General features: G+C 30.5%; 2 protein-coding genes across 5 annotated transcripts in view; one reads left to right on the top strand and one right to left on the bottom strand.

Moving 5' to 3' along the window:
* LOC140046206 (zinc metalloproteinase-disintegrin-like MTP8) overlaps positions 1–6,521 on the top strand; it is a 43,305-nt gene extending 36,784 nt beyond the window's left edge. For all 4 annotated transcript variants that reach the window (XM_072090771.1, XM_072090772.1, XM_072090773.1 and 1 more), the window contains one exon: positions 45–6,521. In XM_072090771.1, coding sequence (XP_071946872.1) covers positions 45–774 — 730 coding nt within the window. In that variant the 3' untranslated portion in view covers positions 775–6,521. The remainder of the gene's footprint in view (positions 1–44) is intronic.
* A 7,998-nt stretch (positions 6,522–14,519) lies between these two features.
* On the bottom strand, positions 14,520–16,828 carry LOC140047865 (transcription intermediary factor 1-alpha-like). The gene has a single exon (XM_072092900.1). The coding sequence runs from the start codon at positions 16,707–16,709 to the stop codon at positions 14,613–14,615; it is 2,097 nt and encodes a 698-aa protein (XP_071949001.1). The 5' UTR covers positions 16,710–16,828; the 3' UTR covers positions 14,520–14,612.
* Positions 16,829–17,600: the final 772 nt, after the last annotated feature.

Genomic DNA, 17,600 nt, shown 5'->3' with positions numbered 1-17,600 from the left:
TGTTATTTCTTTATACATTAAATTCTTTTTTAACTCTGTTCCAGGAACTATAAAAGACCTAAGCCTTCAAGCAATACAAAGCAACTGCGTAAACCAGTCACGTCACCAGGACAGCCTTTGTCGATTGAGCACAAAGTACCGTTGGCTCAGGGTTCGTACTCAGATACAGGTGGCAACTCAGGTTATTCATCAGGATACTCATCCAAACATTCCTCAGGTACTTCCGCCACTGATATACCATCTTACCCTATGAATTTTTCTCCTGCCACAGCCACAGTTGAATTCGCACCGGTTAGACCAGCACCAGCTAGGCCGGCTCCATCAAAACCTCCACCGGCTAAAATTACACCACCTAAGCCTACACCGCCTAAACCTACGCCGCCTAAGCCTACGCCGCCCAAGCCTACACCTCCACTGAAACCGATAGGAGTAGTTAAGCCTGTTACTCCAGTTCGACCATACCCTCCTCCATCAACTTCTGTAAAACCGAGTGTAGCTCCTAGGACATCAAACGGCGATTCAAGTTGGAGGAATCGGGTTCCCCCTAAGCTGCCAGCATTAAAACCTACATACCCTAATACAAATAACTCAAATAGTGCAAATATGCCAATTTCACCAATAAAACCACCTCCACCTGTTAGGCCCCCTCCTCCAAATATTGCTAACAAGCCAAAGGTACTGCCAAAGCCTGCGAACGGGAGGCCACAGGTACAAATAAAACCCAAAATTAGGCCTAGATCTTCTCTTTCTTCCCCTCCACCACCTCCTGTATAATACATTTTGTAAATATTTAATATTTGTATGCAATTAACATTTTATGTTTCTATATTTTGTTTAATAAATAAATATCACTTTTATATATTTTTAATATTATTTGTTGTAATCATAAGAGTGTAGTGTTTAATTTGTGGTTTTTCAATTATTTTAAATTTTAGTAAAATGTTGTTTGACAGGGTTAGTAAATTTTAATTACAGCCTTTTAGGTGATATCAATTGTTATGAATTGTTATCGATTTATTTTGATCAATATTGGATAAATATTTATTGATTACATATCATATATTTCATATCTTTCAAAAACTGAACATAGTTAATAATTTTTAGATTTAAAAACATGGTGTTAATTAGAATTAGTAAAATCTAAGTTAAGAGCAGATATTTTGAAAATGTATTTAAAATTAGGACAAATATCCATTTGCTAATAACTAAATTATACACTAAGTAATTTTATATTAATATCATTATTGTTTACTTGTTCCTTACTTCTTTCAAAATGAAATATATATGTATCATTTTTAGTGTAAAAATCTATATAGTTGTAAGATGATATTGCTCAATATTTTTTATATACTTAAATTAAATTATATATAATAATTTTAACATGCTCCGAAATTAATGATTGAAATGAAATGTTAATTTGAATTGAATAATAAAAAAAATAAATAAAAGATCTGTCATATACATTAATTGGCCTACAACAAGTTTTGTAACATTAATATCAATATAGCCTCAAACATTTTTTAATTTCGTAGACACCGTTTTGTACTTTTTAATGTATCATTTTATTTTGAGGCAAATAAAGATTTTCAATGAACTAATTAATGTTAATTAACATCATTTCACATCATGAAGAAATTAGTTCAAACTAAAATAATTTCAATATTTGAGAGAACATTTTTTTTAATTAAATTGTGCAATGATGCAAATTAGATATTTTAAATGACGTAGATATTAGGTTAGCCCAAGATATTCTAACAATCTGTAATATTGTACATTTGTTCTGCAGAAATATATTGGACGAATTGTTAATGTTATTATTACTGTATTTATTCCAGTGTCCAATAATTGGACACCCTAGGCTGGCCCGCAATGTCCGGTTTGAGACAGTCTGGTTTGTCTGTCTGTCCTATGTAAAGATTAGCTGAATTTATATTTGTTGTTATTGTATTTCTTTGTTATTTTAATGTTTAAAGCCTTGTCTATACTCAAACTGTATGTGACAAATATACTGTATGGACATGATGATGTCATAGCACTACCATATTTGTGCATATCACTTCCATATTTGTGCATATCACTTCCATATTTGGGCACATCACATTTTGTTGTCACACAAACTTTGATAGTGTAGACAGAGGTTTTTACTAATATCAAGTTATTCTAAATTTGTTTTGTTTGGTCCTTGAGAATTGCTGATTTTTACCCTGACTAATATCCTGGTTATTCAAGGTCCATAGTACATCTATTTGGAATACATTGGACATTTTGGTATATTTGTATAAGGATTACACATTTAAAAATCATGTGTACCTATTATGACATCATTTCATGATGGGGACATTATGGAATAGTGACATCATTCAGCACATCTTGTTATATTTGTATAAGGATTACACATTTCAAAATCATGTGTACTTATTATGACATCATTTCATGATGGGTACATTATGGAATAGTGACATCATTCAGCACATCTTGTTATATATGTATAGGGATTATACATTACAAAATCATGTGTACCTATTATGACATCATTTCATGATGGGTACATTATGGAATAGTGACATCATTCAGCACATCTTGTTATATATGTATAGGGATTATACATTACAAAATCATGTGTACCTATTATGACATCATTTCATGATGGGTACATTATGGAATAGTGACATCATTCAGCTTTATTTGTTATAAATTATTTTTTTACTACTGGATATTTATCAAAATAGTAGTTTTCTTGCCATTTTAAATATAACAATTATAATTTTGTTGCTGTTGTACAGTTAAGTTTTAAATAATATGTCATTATTAAAGGTTTGTTATAAGGGTTTCTTTAAATATATATATATATATGGTTGATATAGTTTGTATTTTTATTACCATATATGGGCACATTATGGGTCATTTCATTTGTTGACTGCATATGGATATGTAATGTCTATATATGGATATGTAATGTCTATATATGGATATATGTGATGTCTACATATGGATATGTGATGTCTATATATGGATATGTAATGTCTATATATGGATATATAATGTCTATATATGGATATATGTGATGTCTATATATGGATATGTAATGTCTATATATGGATATATGTAATGTCTATATATGGATATATGTAATGTCTATATATATGGATAAAGTCTATATATGGATATGTAATGTCTATATATGGATATGTAATGTCTATATATGGATATGTAATGTCTATATATGGATATGTAATGTCTACATATGGATATGTAATGTCTACATATGGATATGTAATGTCTACATATGGATATGTAATGTCTATATATGGATATGTGATGTCTATATATGGATATGTGATGTCTACATATGGATATGTAATGTCTATATATGGATATGTAATATCTATATGGATATGTAATGTCTACATATGGATATATGTGATGTTTATATATGGATATGTAATGTTTACATATGGATATGTAATGTCTATATATGGCTGTATTCAAACGCAACCATATGTCGTGCCTAATGTTGATTGTATGTTTGTATGTGTTATATAATAAGATGTTTACATATTTTGACATTTCATTTTGTTTATATGAGTGTATTGTAAATGTACATTATACAGTTGATCTGTATATAAGAATTGATTTTTATATTTGTTTGTTTTGGTTTGAATATAAAAATATGAGTTTGGATTTTACTTTGATTATTTAAATTTTAAATTAAGTACCTACATTGTTTAAATAAGTATTTCAATAATAAATATTTAGAAACCTCATAAAATATGTTGTGTATCTATATTTTAATTGATTTCAAATTTATATTTTTATTGTTGACTAATACTTATTAGTAAGCTATGTATAATTGGGTAGTAAAAATGTTTAGGCCTTAATATTGAGAATTAACTAGCAGTAACCCATGCTCAGCACAGGTCTTTTTCTGCCTTAATATTTGGTTATATACTAATTCGCATATGAGATGAGTAAGTATAATAAAAGCACACTCTTCCCTGATAGAAGTACTCTGATAAATTATTTTAAAAAAACATGGCATCAAGAATAAAATTCTGAACTATTTCCGCCTATTGATTTTGTTATACTATATAGATGCCTACTTGAGATTTTTCTCGGATATTCAACTTCTAATCTCTTTAATTCATCTCATTTGAGAAACTTAAAGCATCGCGTTGGACGGACTTGATGACGTCGTCACTAATCTACTTTCAATCGCCGGCTGCAACCACCTTCTTTTACTTTTCATAAATCAATATTTACAGCAATAATATTGAAATGCTTTTAAACCCACAGCTGCTAAGTATCCGATGACTGTGTTCAAAATAACATGCGTAATTTTTACAGGTTTTCAACATGTAATCTTTCTGTTAGGTTACTGGTTGTATCATGAACAAATCAGTGGCATAAAGCAGAGGTTTGAGACAACTGGTTTATGGACCCTAAGTGGCCCTCCAACGCTGGAAGCCTCGGGAATTTTTAGCCCTTTTCTGGGCACTGCTCAGAGGCCCCCTTAAGCTCTGGGGGCCTTGGGTTTAGCCAGTGAGCGCTCATAGCCGTTACGCCACTGGGAGAAAAAGGTTAATTATTTATCCTTGATTTAATGTAATCATATGTATTTATTTGTACAGGTACTCAACACATGAAGAGATGTCAACCGGCTCAGCTACAGTGATTAAGTTCACTTAGGTTTACCCTGGTCTCCCCAATTTCAATTTTAAATATTATCTAGGTGCCTATTAATCATTATTGCGAACTATATTTTGATATTGGTACGTTGTAATTTCAGTATATTATTCTGTACAAGGACTTAGCTAATTTAAATCATTGTGTTTTTTTTTGCTCAACGTCCTAGTCGTTTGATAGTGTAGACAGAGCTCTAACCCTGATGAAAATTAGTAGAATAAACAATCAATATTCTTTAAATTATGCTTGTATAGCCATAGGAAAAATTGAGATTCACTGGATGCTAATACTACACGCATTGGAACAAACTTATAAAAACAAGCAATTATCTAAGCTTGTCTGTCTCTCAATATTGTATATGATCTCCTATGTTTATACAGTAGTTCCATTCGGATGTTGATTAGGAACGATTTACAGTTGATTAGCTATGGTTCAGCAAGTCATTGGTCACATGACCATCTATATGCAATATATTGTTGAGAGGAATAATATTCAATTTTGATGTAGTTTTCTATATCGTTTTCCTATATATAATAGATTGAATGAATAACATAGGCTAAAGGCTATACTTGCCCCAAGTCTGTATTTATTGTCATTTTTATGTTAGTCCACCGGTCGACTTTTTTATTTTTGTCTGATAATACATTAATTATACGTAATTGTAATAACAATTGTAATTGTGAGTATTTATTATACGTATGAAATGTTATATACATAATATAAAAAAAAACGCTTAAAAAAGAACGACGTTTCGACTCTGTTAATTAGACTGTGCTATTTAATTAGTTGTTTTATATTTTATTCATTGGACTTGATAATGACCCCATGATGGAGTCGAAACATCGTTCTTTTTTAAGCGTTATTTTTATATTATGTATTTACAATAAACGTACCCTCATTCGAAATGTTATATGTGCCAAAATATTTATCTTTTGTAATTACGGGCTAGAACCTAGTCTAGCTGAAGGCCTATCATTTATGTCCTTTTCTCAGTCATCCTCTTTCTGTAACATTTAATTTTATCAATTATGCTATGTTCTAATATTGAGTAGCATATTCTGTTTTCTGGAATCTTCTGTGGTTGTTTACATATCCTTCAGTCTAATCCATTGTTATGTATGTTAAACCATAGTACAATAGGATAGATAAGTATATTTTGTTGTTAATGCCATAGGAATTCATATGTAAAGATCTTATGATTTCCTTACCTGAGTCATCTCATGCCTGTGACACTGTTATTGTTGTATTGTGACTAGAGTAAAAGTTATTTTACCGTCAACCTGTATAAAGATAATTACAAAAGTATATAAATAACCCAATCAAGGTTTCTATATTCTAACTGCTCCCCATAATAGGGTAATTAATATTATAATTAAGAAAATTATAAAATATTAACGATCTAAGATAAGCATTTTACTATCAACATTAACTTAAAATTATGAGAAATTTAAATAAACAAACAAATGTAACGGAGTAAAACGCAATCAAATATGTACATTAGGTTCAATTACCATAAACAACGGACAATAGCGTAGATAAGTTGCAACGTATTCCACCGAGACTTTATTAATCCTCTGCCGATTGAAATAGGACATTTATCTGATGACGTAATTGTTAATGACGTCACAACTGGCGTCATGTATAAAGCCTTTTAAACTGTAGTTTGTTTTGCGTTTGAACTAGCATATAAATTATGTGGTGGATATATTGTATCATCAAAATAATGATATTGCAAAAAATGGCAGACGGATGATGAGGCCATATGTGCACATTTTTACATATTTATATTAAAATGTTAATGTTACTATGTTAATGGTATTTTTTGAAAAATCCCTCTACATGGCACTATTATGGCATAATAATTGAATTTTAAAAAGCTTATATATTTGATCTTTTTTTTTCGAAAAACCCCTGTACTATTAGTACAGGGAAATTGTCGAAAAATGGCCGATTTTCGACCCTTTTGTTTTTTGACATAAATGGTTACTATTGCATAATAAACATGCGCAGAGACGAATAATGGGTTCTGCGCATGTCAATTGTGCTATAGTAACCAGTTTTTGACATAAATGGTTACTATAGCATAATAAACATGCGCAGAGTCGACTAATGGGTTCTGCGCATGTTAATTGTACTATAGTAACCAGTTTTATCGAAAAATAAAAGGTCGAAAATTGGTTATTTTTTGAAAAAATTCCTGTACTATAGTACAGGGAAATTTTCGAAAAATGGCCGATTTTCGACCCTTTTATTTTTTGACATAAATGGTTACTATTGCATAATAAACATGCGCAGAGTCGACTAATGGGTTCTGCGCATGTTAATTGTGCTATAGTAACCAGTTTTATCGAAAAATAAAAGGTCGAAAATTGGTTATTTTTTTTTAAAAATTCCTGTACTATAATACAGGGAAATTTTTGAAAAATGGCCGATTTTCGACCCTTTTATTTTTTGACATAATTGGTTACTATTGCATAATAAACATGCGCAGAGACGAATAATAGGTTCTGCGCATGTCAATTGTGCTATAGTAACCAGTTTTGACATAAATGGTTACTATAGCATAATAAACATGCGCAAAGTCGACTAATGGGTTCTGCGCATGTTAATTGTGCTATAGTAACCAGTTTTATCGAAAAATAAAAAGGTCGAAAATTGGTCATTTTAAAAAAAAAATCCTGTACTATAGTACAGGGAAATTTTCGAAAAATGGCCGATTTTCGACCCTTTTATTTTTTGACATAAATGGTTACTATAGCATAATAAACATGCGCAAAGTCGACTAATGGGTTCTGCGCATGTTAATTGTGCTATAGTAACCAGTTTTATCGAAAAATAAAAAGGTCGAAAATTGGTCATTTTTTGAAAAAATTCCTGTACTATAGTACAGGGAAATTTTCGAAAAATTGCTGATTTTCGACCCTTTTATTTTTTGACATAATTGGTTACTATTGCATCATAAACATGCGCAAAGTCGACTAATGGGTTCTACGCATGTTAATTGTGCTATAGTAACCAGTTTTATCGAAAAATAAAAAGGTCGAAAATTGGCCATTTTTGGAAAAAATCCCTGTACTATAGTACAGGGAAATTTTCGAAAAAAGGCCGATTTTCGACCCTTTTATTTTTTGACATAATTGGTTACTATTGCATCATAAACATGCGCAAAGTCGACTAATGGGTTCTACGCATGTTAATTGTGCTATAGTAACCAGTTTTATCGAAAAATAAAAAGGTCGAAAATTGGCCATTTTTGGAAAAAATCCCTGTACTATAGTACAGGGAAATTTTCGAAAAAAGGCCGATTTTCGACCCTTTTATTTTTTGACATAAATGGTTACTATTGCATAATAAACATGCGCAGAGACGAATAATAGGTTCTGCGCATGTCAATTGTGCTATAGTAACCAGTTTTTACATAATTGGTTACTATAGCATAATAAACATGCGCAAAGTCGACTAATGGGTTCTACGCATGTTAATTGTGCTATAGTAACCAGTTTTATCGAAAAATAAAAAGGTCGAAAATTGGCCATTTTTGGAAAAAATCCCTGTACTATAGTACAGGGAAATTTTCGAAAAAAGGCCGATTTTCGACCCTTTTATTTTTTGACATAAATGGTTACTATTGCATAATAAACATGCGCAGAGACGAATAATAGGTTCTGCGGATGTCAATTGTGCTATAGTAACCAGTTTTGACATAAATGGTTACTATAGCATAATAAACATGCGCAAAGTCGACTAATGGGTTCTGCGCATGTTAATTGTGCTATAATAACCAGTTTTATCGAAAAATAAAAAGGTCGAAAATTGGTCATTTTTTTAAAAAATTCCTGTTTTTTAGTACATGGAAATTTTCGAAAAATGGCCGATTTTCGACCCTTTTATTTTTTGACATAATTGGTTACTATTGCATCATAAACATGCGCAAAGTCGACTAATGGGTTCTACGCATGTTAATTGTGCTATAGTAACCAGTTTTATCGAAAAATAAAAAGGTCGAAAATTGGTCATTTTTTGAAAAAATTCCTGTACTATAGTACAGGGAAATTTTCGAAAAATGGCCGATTTTCGACCCTTTTATCTTTTGACATAAATGGTTACTATTGCATAATAAACATGCGCAGAGACGAATAATAGGTTCTGCGCATGTCAATTGTGCTATAGTAACCAGTTTTGACATAAATGGTTACTAAAGCATAATAAACATGCGCAAAGTCGACTAATGGGTTCTGCGCATGTTAATTGTGCTATAGTAACCAGTTTTATCGAAAAATAAAAAGGTCGAAAATTGTTAATTTTTGGAAAAAATCCCTGTACTATAGTACAGGGAAATTTTCGAAAAAAGGCCGATTTTCGACCCTTTTATTTTTTGACATAAATGGTTACTATTGCATAATAAACATGCGCAGAGACGAATAATAGGTTCTGCGCATGTCAATTGTGCTATAGTAACCAGTTTTGACATAAATGGTTACTATAGCATAATAAACATGCGCAAAGTCGACTAATGGGTTCTGCGCATGTTAATTGTGCTATAGTAACCAGTTTTATCGAAAAATAAAAAGGTCGAAAATTGGTCATTTTTTGAAAAAATTCCTGTACTATAGTACAGGGAAATTTTCGAAAAAAGGCCGATTTTCGACCCTTTTATTTTTTTACATAAATGGTTACTATTGCATAATAAACATGGGCAGAGACGAATAATAGGTTCTGCGCATGTCAATTGTGCTATAGTAACCAGTTTTGACATAAATGGTTACTATAGCATAATAAACATGCGCAAAGTCGACTAATGGGTTCTGCGCATGTTAATTGTGCTATAGTAACCAGTTTTATCGAAAAATAAAAAGGTCGAAAATTGGCCATTTTTGGAAAAAATCCCGGTACTATAGTACAGGGAAATTTTCGAAAAAAGGCCGATTTTCGACCCTTTTATTTTTTGACATAAATGGTTACTATTGCATAATAAACATGCGCAGAGACGAATAATAGGTTCTGCGCATGTCAATTGTGCTATAGTAACCAGTTTTTACATAATTGGTTACTATAGCATAATAAACATGCGCAAAGTCGACTAATGGGTTCTACGCATGTTAATTGTGCTATAGTAACCAGTTTTATCGAAAAATAAAAAGGTCGAAAATTGGCCATTTTTGGAAAAAATCCCTGTACTATAGTACAGGGAAATTTTCGAAAAATTGCCGATTTTCGACCCTTTTATTTTTTGACATAATTGGTTACTATTGCATCATAAACATGCGCAAAGTCGACTAATGGGTTCTGCGCATGTTAATTGTGCTATAGTAACCAGTTTTATCGAAAAATAAAAAGGTCGAAAATTGGTCATTTTTTGAAAAAATTCCTGTACTATAGTACAGGGAAATTTTCGAAAAATTGCCGATTTTCGACCCTTTTATTTTTTGACATAATTGGTTACTATTGCATCATAAACATGCGCAAAGTCGACTAATGGGTTCTACGCATGTTAATTGTGCTATAGTAACCAGTTTTATCGAAAAATAAAAAGGTCGAAAATTGGTAATTTTTTGAAAAAATTCCTGTACTATAGTACAGGGAAATTTTCGAAAAATGGCCGATTTTCGACCCTTTTATCTTTTGACATAAATGGTTACTATTGCATAATAAACATGCGCAGAGACGAATAATAGGTTCTGCGCATGTCAATTGTGCTATAGTAACCAGTTTTGACATAAATGGTTACTAAAGCATAATAAACATGCGCAAAGTCGACTAATGGGTTCTGCGCATGTTAATTGTGCTATAGTAACCAGTTTTATCGAAAAATAAAAAGGTCGAAAATTGTTAATTTTTGGAAAAAATCCCTGTACTATAGTACAGGGAAATTTTCGAAAAAAGGCCGATTTTCGACCCTTTTATTTTTTGACATAAATGGTTACTATAGCATAATAAACATGCGCAAAGTCGACTAATGGGTTCTACGCATGTTAATTGTGCTATAGTAACCAGTTTTACAGGGAAATTTTCGAAAAACTAGGTTTGACATTCAGTCACAGCACTCAGTCTCAGCAGCATGTTATTTGGGTATAGAATAAATACTGCTGACTGAAGGGATTAGATAATAAACATTAAAACAAAAGCTGCAATAATACAAATATAACACATATTTTAAATTAAAATTAATTTTTGGTAATCACTTTCAACTACATTCGTTATCATTGTATATACATACCGACTATTAATATTTATTGTTAATCTACATACATTATATATAGCTTAATAATTATTTATACATACGTTTCAGTATTCACATTACATGAATAACATAATCATATGATTAAAATGATTAATAAATTATAATTATTATAATCAGTAAACTATAAACAACATATATTATTAGAATATCAAACTATGCATCACAAATGTTTGACATTCCTATAACCTTTAGAATATCATTATATTATAAAGCACCGTACCGGAGACCAAAAGTACCATTTATTACATTCTAATATTAGCACATTATTAATACAAATATAACATAATATTTAAGGCAATCACAGACACTTTACAAACTTAATACAGTACAAAAGGTTCATTGCCAAATACAAAGCACGCATGTAATACTTCAATATTATTAATATTAAAATATGAATAAATAATTCTAATAAAATGTAAATGTTTTGCATAAGTACTCCATAAAAATATTTGCAAATTTAAATAAATTGCACATTATATTATTTTAGGTTACATTTCTTAAAGCATATAACATATTTTAAAACAAATTATGTATAAAATATATATATATACCGGTAGTTATATATAAAGTAAAGTAAATTTATATTTTTCGTACTTGCACAAATTAAGTAACTGATAGTGATACCCTGATAATTCAATATTGATAATATAATGCAATATACTATATAATTTAACATAGTAATATGATTCAATATAGATAATATATTATGCAATATACTTTATAATTTAACATAGTAATATAATTCAATATAGATAATATATAATGCAATATACTATATAATTTAACATAGTAATATGATTCAATATAGATAATATATAATGCAATATACTTTATAATTGAACATAGTAATATGATTCAATATAGATAATATATATTGCAATATACTTTATAATTGAACATAGTAATATGATTCAATATAGATAATATATAATGCAATATACTTTATAATTGAACATAGTAATATAATTCAATATAGATAATATATAATGCAATATACTTTATAATTGAACATAGTAATATGATTCAATATAGATAATATATATTGCAATATACTTTATAATTGAACATAGTAATATGATTCAATATAGATAATATATAATGCAATATACTATATAATTAAACATAGTAATATAATTCAATATAGATAATATATAATGCAATATACTATATAATTTAACATAGTAATATAATTCAATATAGATAATATATAATGCAATATACTATATAATTTAACATAGTAATATGATTCAATATAGATAATATATAATGCAATATACTTTATAATTTAACATAGTAATATAATTTAACATGGTAATATAATTTTAATAAAAAATAAATATGTATACTTGCTTTAATTTACATATATTATAAGATAAGAAAAATATTATTTGAAATTTACTGATAACTACTAAATATAAAAAAAAATAGTGACTTGGATTATATGAAACACTGCACAGAAAATCCACTAAAAGAGTTGTTTGTAAGAAAAGCACCGCAAAATATTAATTAAATAATAATTAATATACATAATATATAGTTAAAATCATTTAAGTTATTAAAAATAATCATCTCAAATATCTAATAATATTATAGCATAATTTAAAATCTCTTTAGACAATCATAAAAAATATATAACTTTATTGTACGATTAAATCCACTTTTCAATAGATTATTGAATATTAAATAACTATAGTTTTAAAGCACAAATACATGTAAATTAGTAATAAATTATGTATAACATTTTAAGTATTGTTTGTTCATTGAAATATGATACAATATTTATTGTATACAACGTTTATACAACATTATATATTATAATGTATTATCAAACAGACAAATCATTTGCTAATAATACTAGTCACAAATGATGTCACACGACGCCTACACACACCGTATTCTAGCCAGCCATATGCCAGCAGACATACAATCAATAGTAACGGATTCTTTCACCACATAATTTATGAACTGATTTAAATTTTAACTGATTCTGAATTGGGACATTCTTACTAGCCCACTGGGCCAGTTAGAATGTAATTTACAAGCCCATACTGTAATAACAAGATGACATACAATAGTTTAACCATAATACAATTTTTAAAATAAAATCCTAACTCTCCTTATTTCTGAATCAAATGCCAAGATATATTTATTATACATTTTTTTGATTTTAATATCTATAGCAATTATTTTTATATTTTATATCTTTATCAAGTAATTTGGTATAACTTGTTTTTGTAATTGTTTTAGTTGCATGTTTAAGAGAACATTTTTGTTGTAAACTGGGAGTGACTAGTACATTGAGTGCTACATTGGACTATGACGTAATGTTAAAAATACAAATGACCTTTAAATGACACACAAGAAGGAACAGTTTAGAAATATGTTTCTAGAACAATTCTAATTTATGAAAAACGTTTTAATTTGTTCATTTTTCTGTTGGAATTTTACCAAATTTACAATTTATTAACTCTATAGTACCACTGATTTTTATTTTATTAATTTTAGATTATACCATGACAACAACAAAAAAAGTTTTATAAATAAATTCTTATTCTTATTATTTATAATACTAACCAATATAATATAAAGAATTAAAATATTATTTGGATACAGGTATTGTATGCTATCTAAAGTTACAAATTAAATACATCAAGGACTATAATTAAAAATATCATAATTTATTCTTTTTTTTTAACCTTGATAAACAACCCAGTTTAATCTGTCACTGTCATGCACAGCACATGGATTCAAGGTAAAAGATTGTGACACTAATGACTAAAATAAAAATGGCACAACAAACTAGCTTTTAATCTAATAAATCTACTATAATAAAAAATTAAAATAATGCAGATATGCAATTCATAACAAAAATAATAGCTTACTTTAAAACAATCACCTTATTTAATATTTAGTTAAATACATTCATATATTAATTTTACAATATTTAATTACAATACATTTGTACAGAAATATTCCCCTGAGGGCTTTTACAGTGATGATAAATTCCACACAGTTTGACATACATTAAAAACAGATGTTGAAAATTATGTATTTATGTCGGCAAAGCTGAACGGCATTTTTTCTAAGCATCTTTTCTATGCGCTGTTTTACTGTTTAGTGTTAGCAGTATTTCTAAGCTGATTTATAGCAGCAATCACAATAGCACATACATTATGTATAATTTTTTAATCTGATTTTGGAAGAGCTAACTATGTACAGAGGAAAATATTAACAAATGTACATAGACTTATTAAAATTGAACCACAAAGGAAATTTTTTGTTGAATTACATTTTTCTTCATGTTAAAATTTGATTATTATACAATACAGTCATTTTAAAATCGTAAATTTGTAATTTTAATTGGGTAAAAATGAGTTTACCAATAAAATCTGTAATATTCAAAAATTTACAATAACGCATTCTCTAAAATAAGGTACTTGCTTACTGTATATATATTTTGTACATTATATTCATAATTTATGCATTAACCCATCAATTTTGAATAATAACTACAGTATATCATATATATAAAATCATTTGAAAAACTAAAATTATTTTTATACAAATATTATTTGTAATTTAATTATAATTAATTTAATAATACTGTTAGTCAATTACAGTAAATGATATTGATAATTTATTATAACTGGAGATAATAATTGATATAATTGATTATAGTTATATTTGTTTATGACCAACCTGAGTATTTGAAGACGTTAACACAATGCGTTCCTAGGTTTGTCACTATAAGTTCTCCATCTTTACTTAGCGCCATTCCAAGTGGACCACTTATGCCATCAACCTCCGACAAAACCATACGTATAAACATGCCCTCGGTGGTGAACAGTTGCACGCGGTCAGCACAGTCTGCAACTAAGATGTTATCATCTTTATCAAAGCATATACCAGTCGGCCCGATGAATTGTCCGTTTCCCGACCCACACGTTCCAAATGTATGTAGATGGATCCCTTCTATGCTAAACACCTTTACGCAATGATTGCAATGATCGGATACAGCGATTCTATCCTTACACACAGCGACGTAACGTGGCTCGTTGAAATTTTCATCACCGGTACCGCGGGAACCAAAGCTGTACACAAGCCGACCGTCCGGATCGTGTATTGTAATGCGGTGTTTACCGATGTCGGTCACGATGATACGCCCTTTGTGATCAATCGTTATTCCATATGGTTGCTTCATCATACCGTTATCGCCAAAATGCGCAACATATTTTCCATATAAGGTGAGAATTTGAACGCGATGGTTATATTCATCCGTGATGTAGATTAAAGGGTCATCGTCCTGTGTAAACGCAACATCTAGTGGAAGCTCAAACTGGCCTGGATTACGCCCTCGCGATCCAAACTTGCATTCAAATTTTCCTTTACGATTATATACCTGAATGCGGTCGTTGTCACGATCTATAATCCCCATGTACTCACTATCCGAGGTGACGGCGACACCACTCGGCCAATCAAATTCACCCGCTTCATCAGACTCATCACGTAGATGGTACAACAATTTTGTTTTCATTGGTTGACGAAGTGGACTTGGTGGTGGCATACCAAACCGTTTTGGTGACCGGCAAGCTATTTCTAAACTCGGCAATTCACCTGGTTCGGAAGATTCATACGAACATAGCGATCGTGTGTCGCCCTCAGAGATGTCTGAAGCTGTTCTATCGCCGCATTTAATTTCACCAAGAACGGGAATTCTACTTTCTACAAGCGTTTCATCAGCTACAAAATATAACTGACTTAGTTGATCGATTGTCATGTCCTGTTGCGGAGATATAGTTGACAAGCCTTGAAGGCGGTCAATGACCTCGTCTTTTATGTACAACATATCGAGTTGACTTCCGTGTCCGAGTGCCTTTTGCGTGAAATCGAACCCACTGAGAAGATTCTCCAATGCCCCTTGAAGACTCTTTCGGTGGGCGGTCAGCTGCTTGCGGCGGCTTTCGCAAACTCGTGCCAGGCGCTTGCACAGTTCTTGCTGCTGACGTCGAAGTAGCACGATGTACTCGTCCACAGTTTTATCAATAATATATTCAGCTTGTCCTTTGTTTGCTTCTAAATTAGCCTCGGCTTCGTCAACATTTCTAAGGGCTTCTTCAAAATCAGATATTTTATCTTTAACACCATGCAAAAGTATATTTATTTTCTGCTTGTGTTTGGCAACCTCGTCTTTTAAGAAATTATGGGAATGATCTTTGTGTTCTACGAGAACACACTCCCTACATATAGGTACGCCGCAAGTTTCACAGTAAAATCGTGCTAGTTCGGGGCCGTGTTTTTGACAGACGGGGTCGTCTTTATAGCCTGGTTTATTTTCAGGAGACGGTGGAAATGATATAATATGGTGTTGTCTTGTAAACCTTGCTATTCTATGATCGTGGGTTGGAGCGCATTCATCACACAAAAAATCTACACATTCTAAACATCTGTAACTAGCCTCTATTTCATGACCGACACAGCCGGTACATACAGCTCTTCTGGAAGGTCCTTCGTCCTTTTTGGGCGTAAAAACGTCTGATAAATTAAGTATAAAGAAGTTATCCTTTAGGCCACCTACACCGTTATCGGGTAAGTCAGTATCTTGTTTACACATAGGACACCTTATTGTGCCTTGAACAGATACATACCGCCCAAGACAGGCTTCACAAAAACTATGTAAACACGGCAACAGTTTTGGTTTATTAAATCCTTCGAAACAGACTTGACAGAGTAAAAATTCTTCGCTGATTTGACTGAGAACAGACAACTGTGATAAGGATGCTGCCATTTTCTTATTTTCAGCGAATTCCTTCTGTTTTTATACCCCACCTCTATGTTTAGTGATGATAAATAATGATAATGTGCAGATAATGAGATCTTCCGGAAATGACAATTATTATAGGTGATACAGAGGGCGCTATATAACTTATTTTTGTTATCAGAGAAATGAACAAAAGTAAAAACTATGCTTTATTGTTTAGTAGTCTAATCATGGATAAAATAGCAACACAATTAATTGAATATTTTAAATAATATTGTTATATATGAACACTCAAATTAAATGTATAAAAAATAGTCTTTATCGTCATTCTCTCTTTGCTTGCACAAAGGATCCATAGCCTAATATAGAACATATTTTGTAGTTCAATTGACAGTTTTGAATTATCGGTGTACTGCGAAAATATGTATCTGTATATTATTATACAGATATGTATATTTTTGTATGTAATTTTGTGACTTATATATGTTATCCTTTGTTACAATTCTTTTCACCTGATGAAGGGCTATGCCCGAAACATGTCGTTAAAATAAATCTATATTGAGGCAGTTTTAACTTATTTGATCTTGATTTTTTTCTATATCCTGCCTATGCAGCTCTTTGATTTATATATTATACAATTACTATATATTGATAAATAATTGCAAACCGTCATGTATCGTACCAAAATATTAATCTTCTTGAAGTACAACGCATGGAAACAGAAGAAGGGCTAAGAGAGAGTGGTACGTGGTGGTGGCCCGTGTGCAGTGAGGTATACCTCCCTCGTGTGTGGAGCAATCGTATTCACAAAACATGCTTTTAAGCTTCATCTACACTATCAAACTAGTGTGATGTGCCCAAATATGGTATTGATATGACATCATCATGTCCATCACATTGTTTTGTCACTTAAAGTTT

Source organism: Antedon mediterranea, chromosome 4 (assembly GCF_964355755.1).
Source record: "Antedon mediterranea chromosome 4, ecAntMedi1.1, whole genome shotgun sequence".
In the NCBI taxonomy this organism is placed as follows: Eukaryota; Metazoa; Echinodermata; class Crinoidea; order Comatulida; family Antedonidae; genus Antedon; species Antedon mediterranea.
This window is presented reverse-complemented; position numbering and strand designations above follow the sequence as displayed.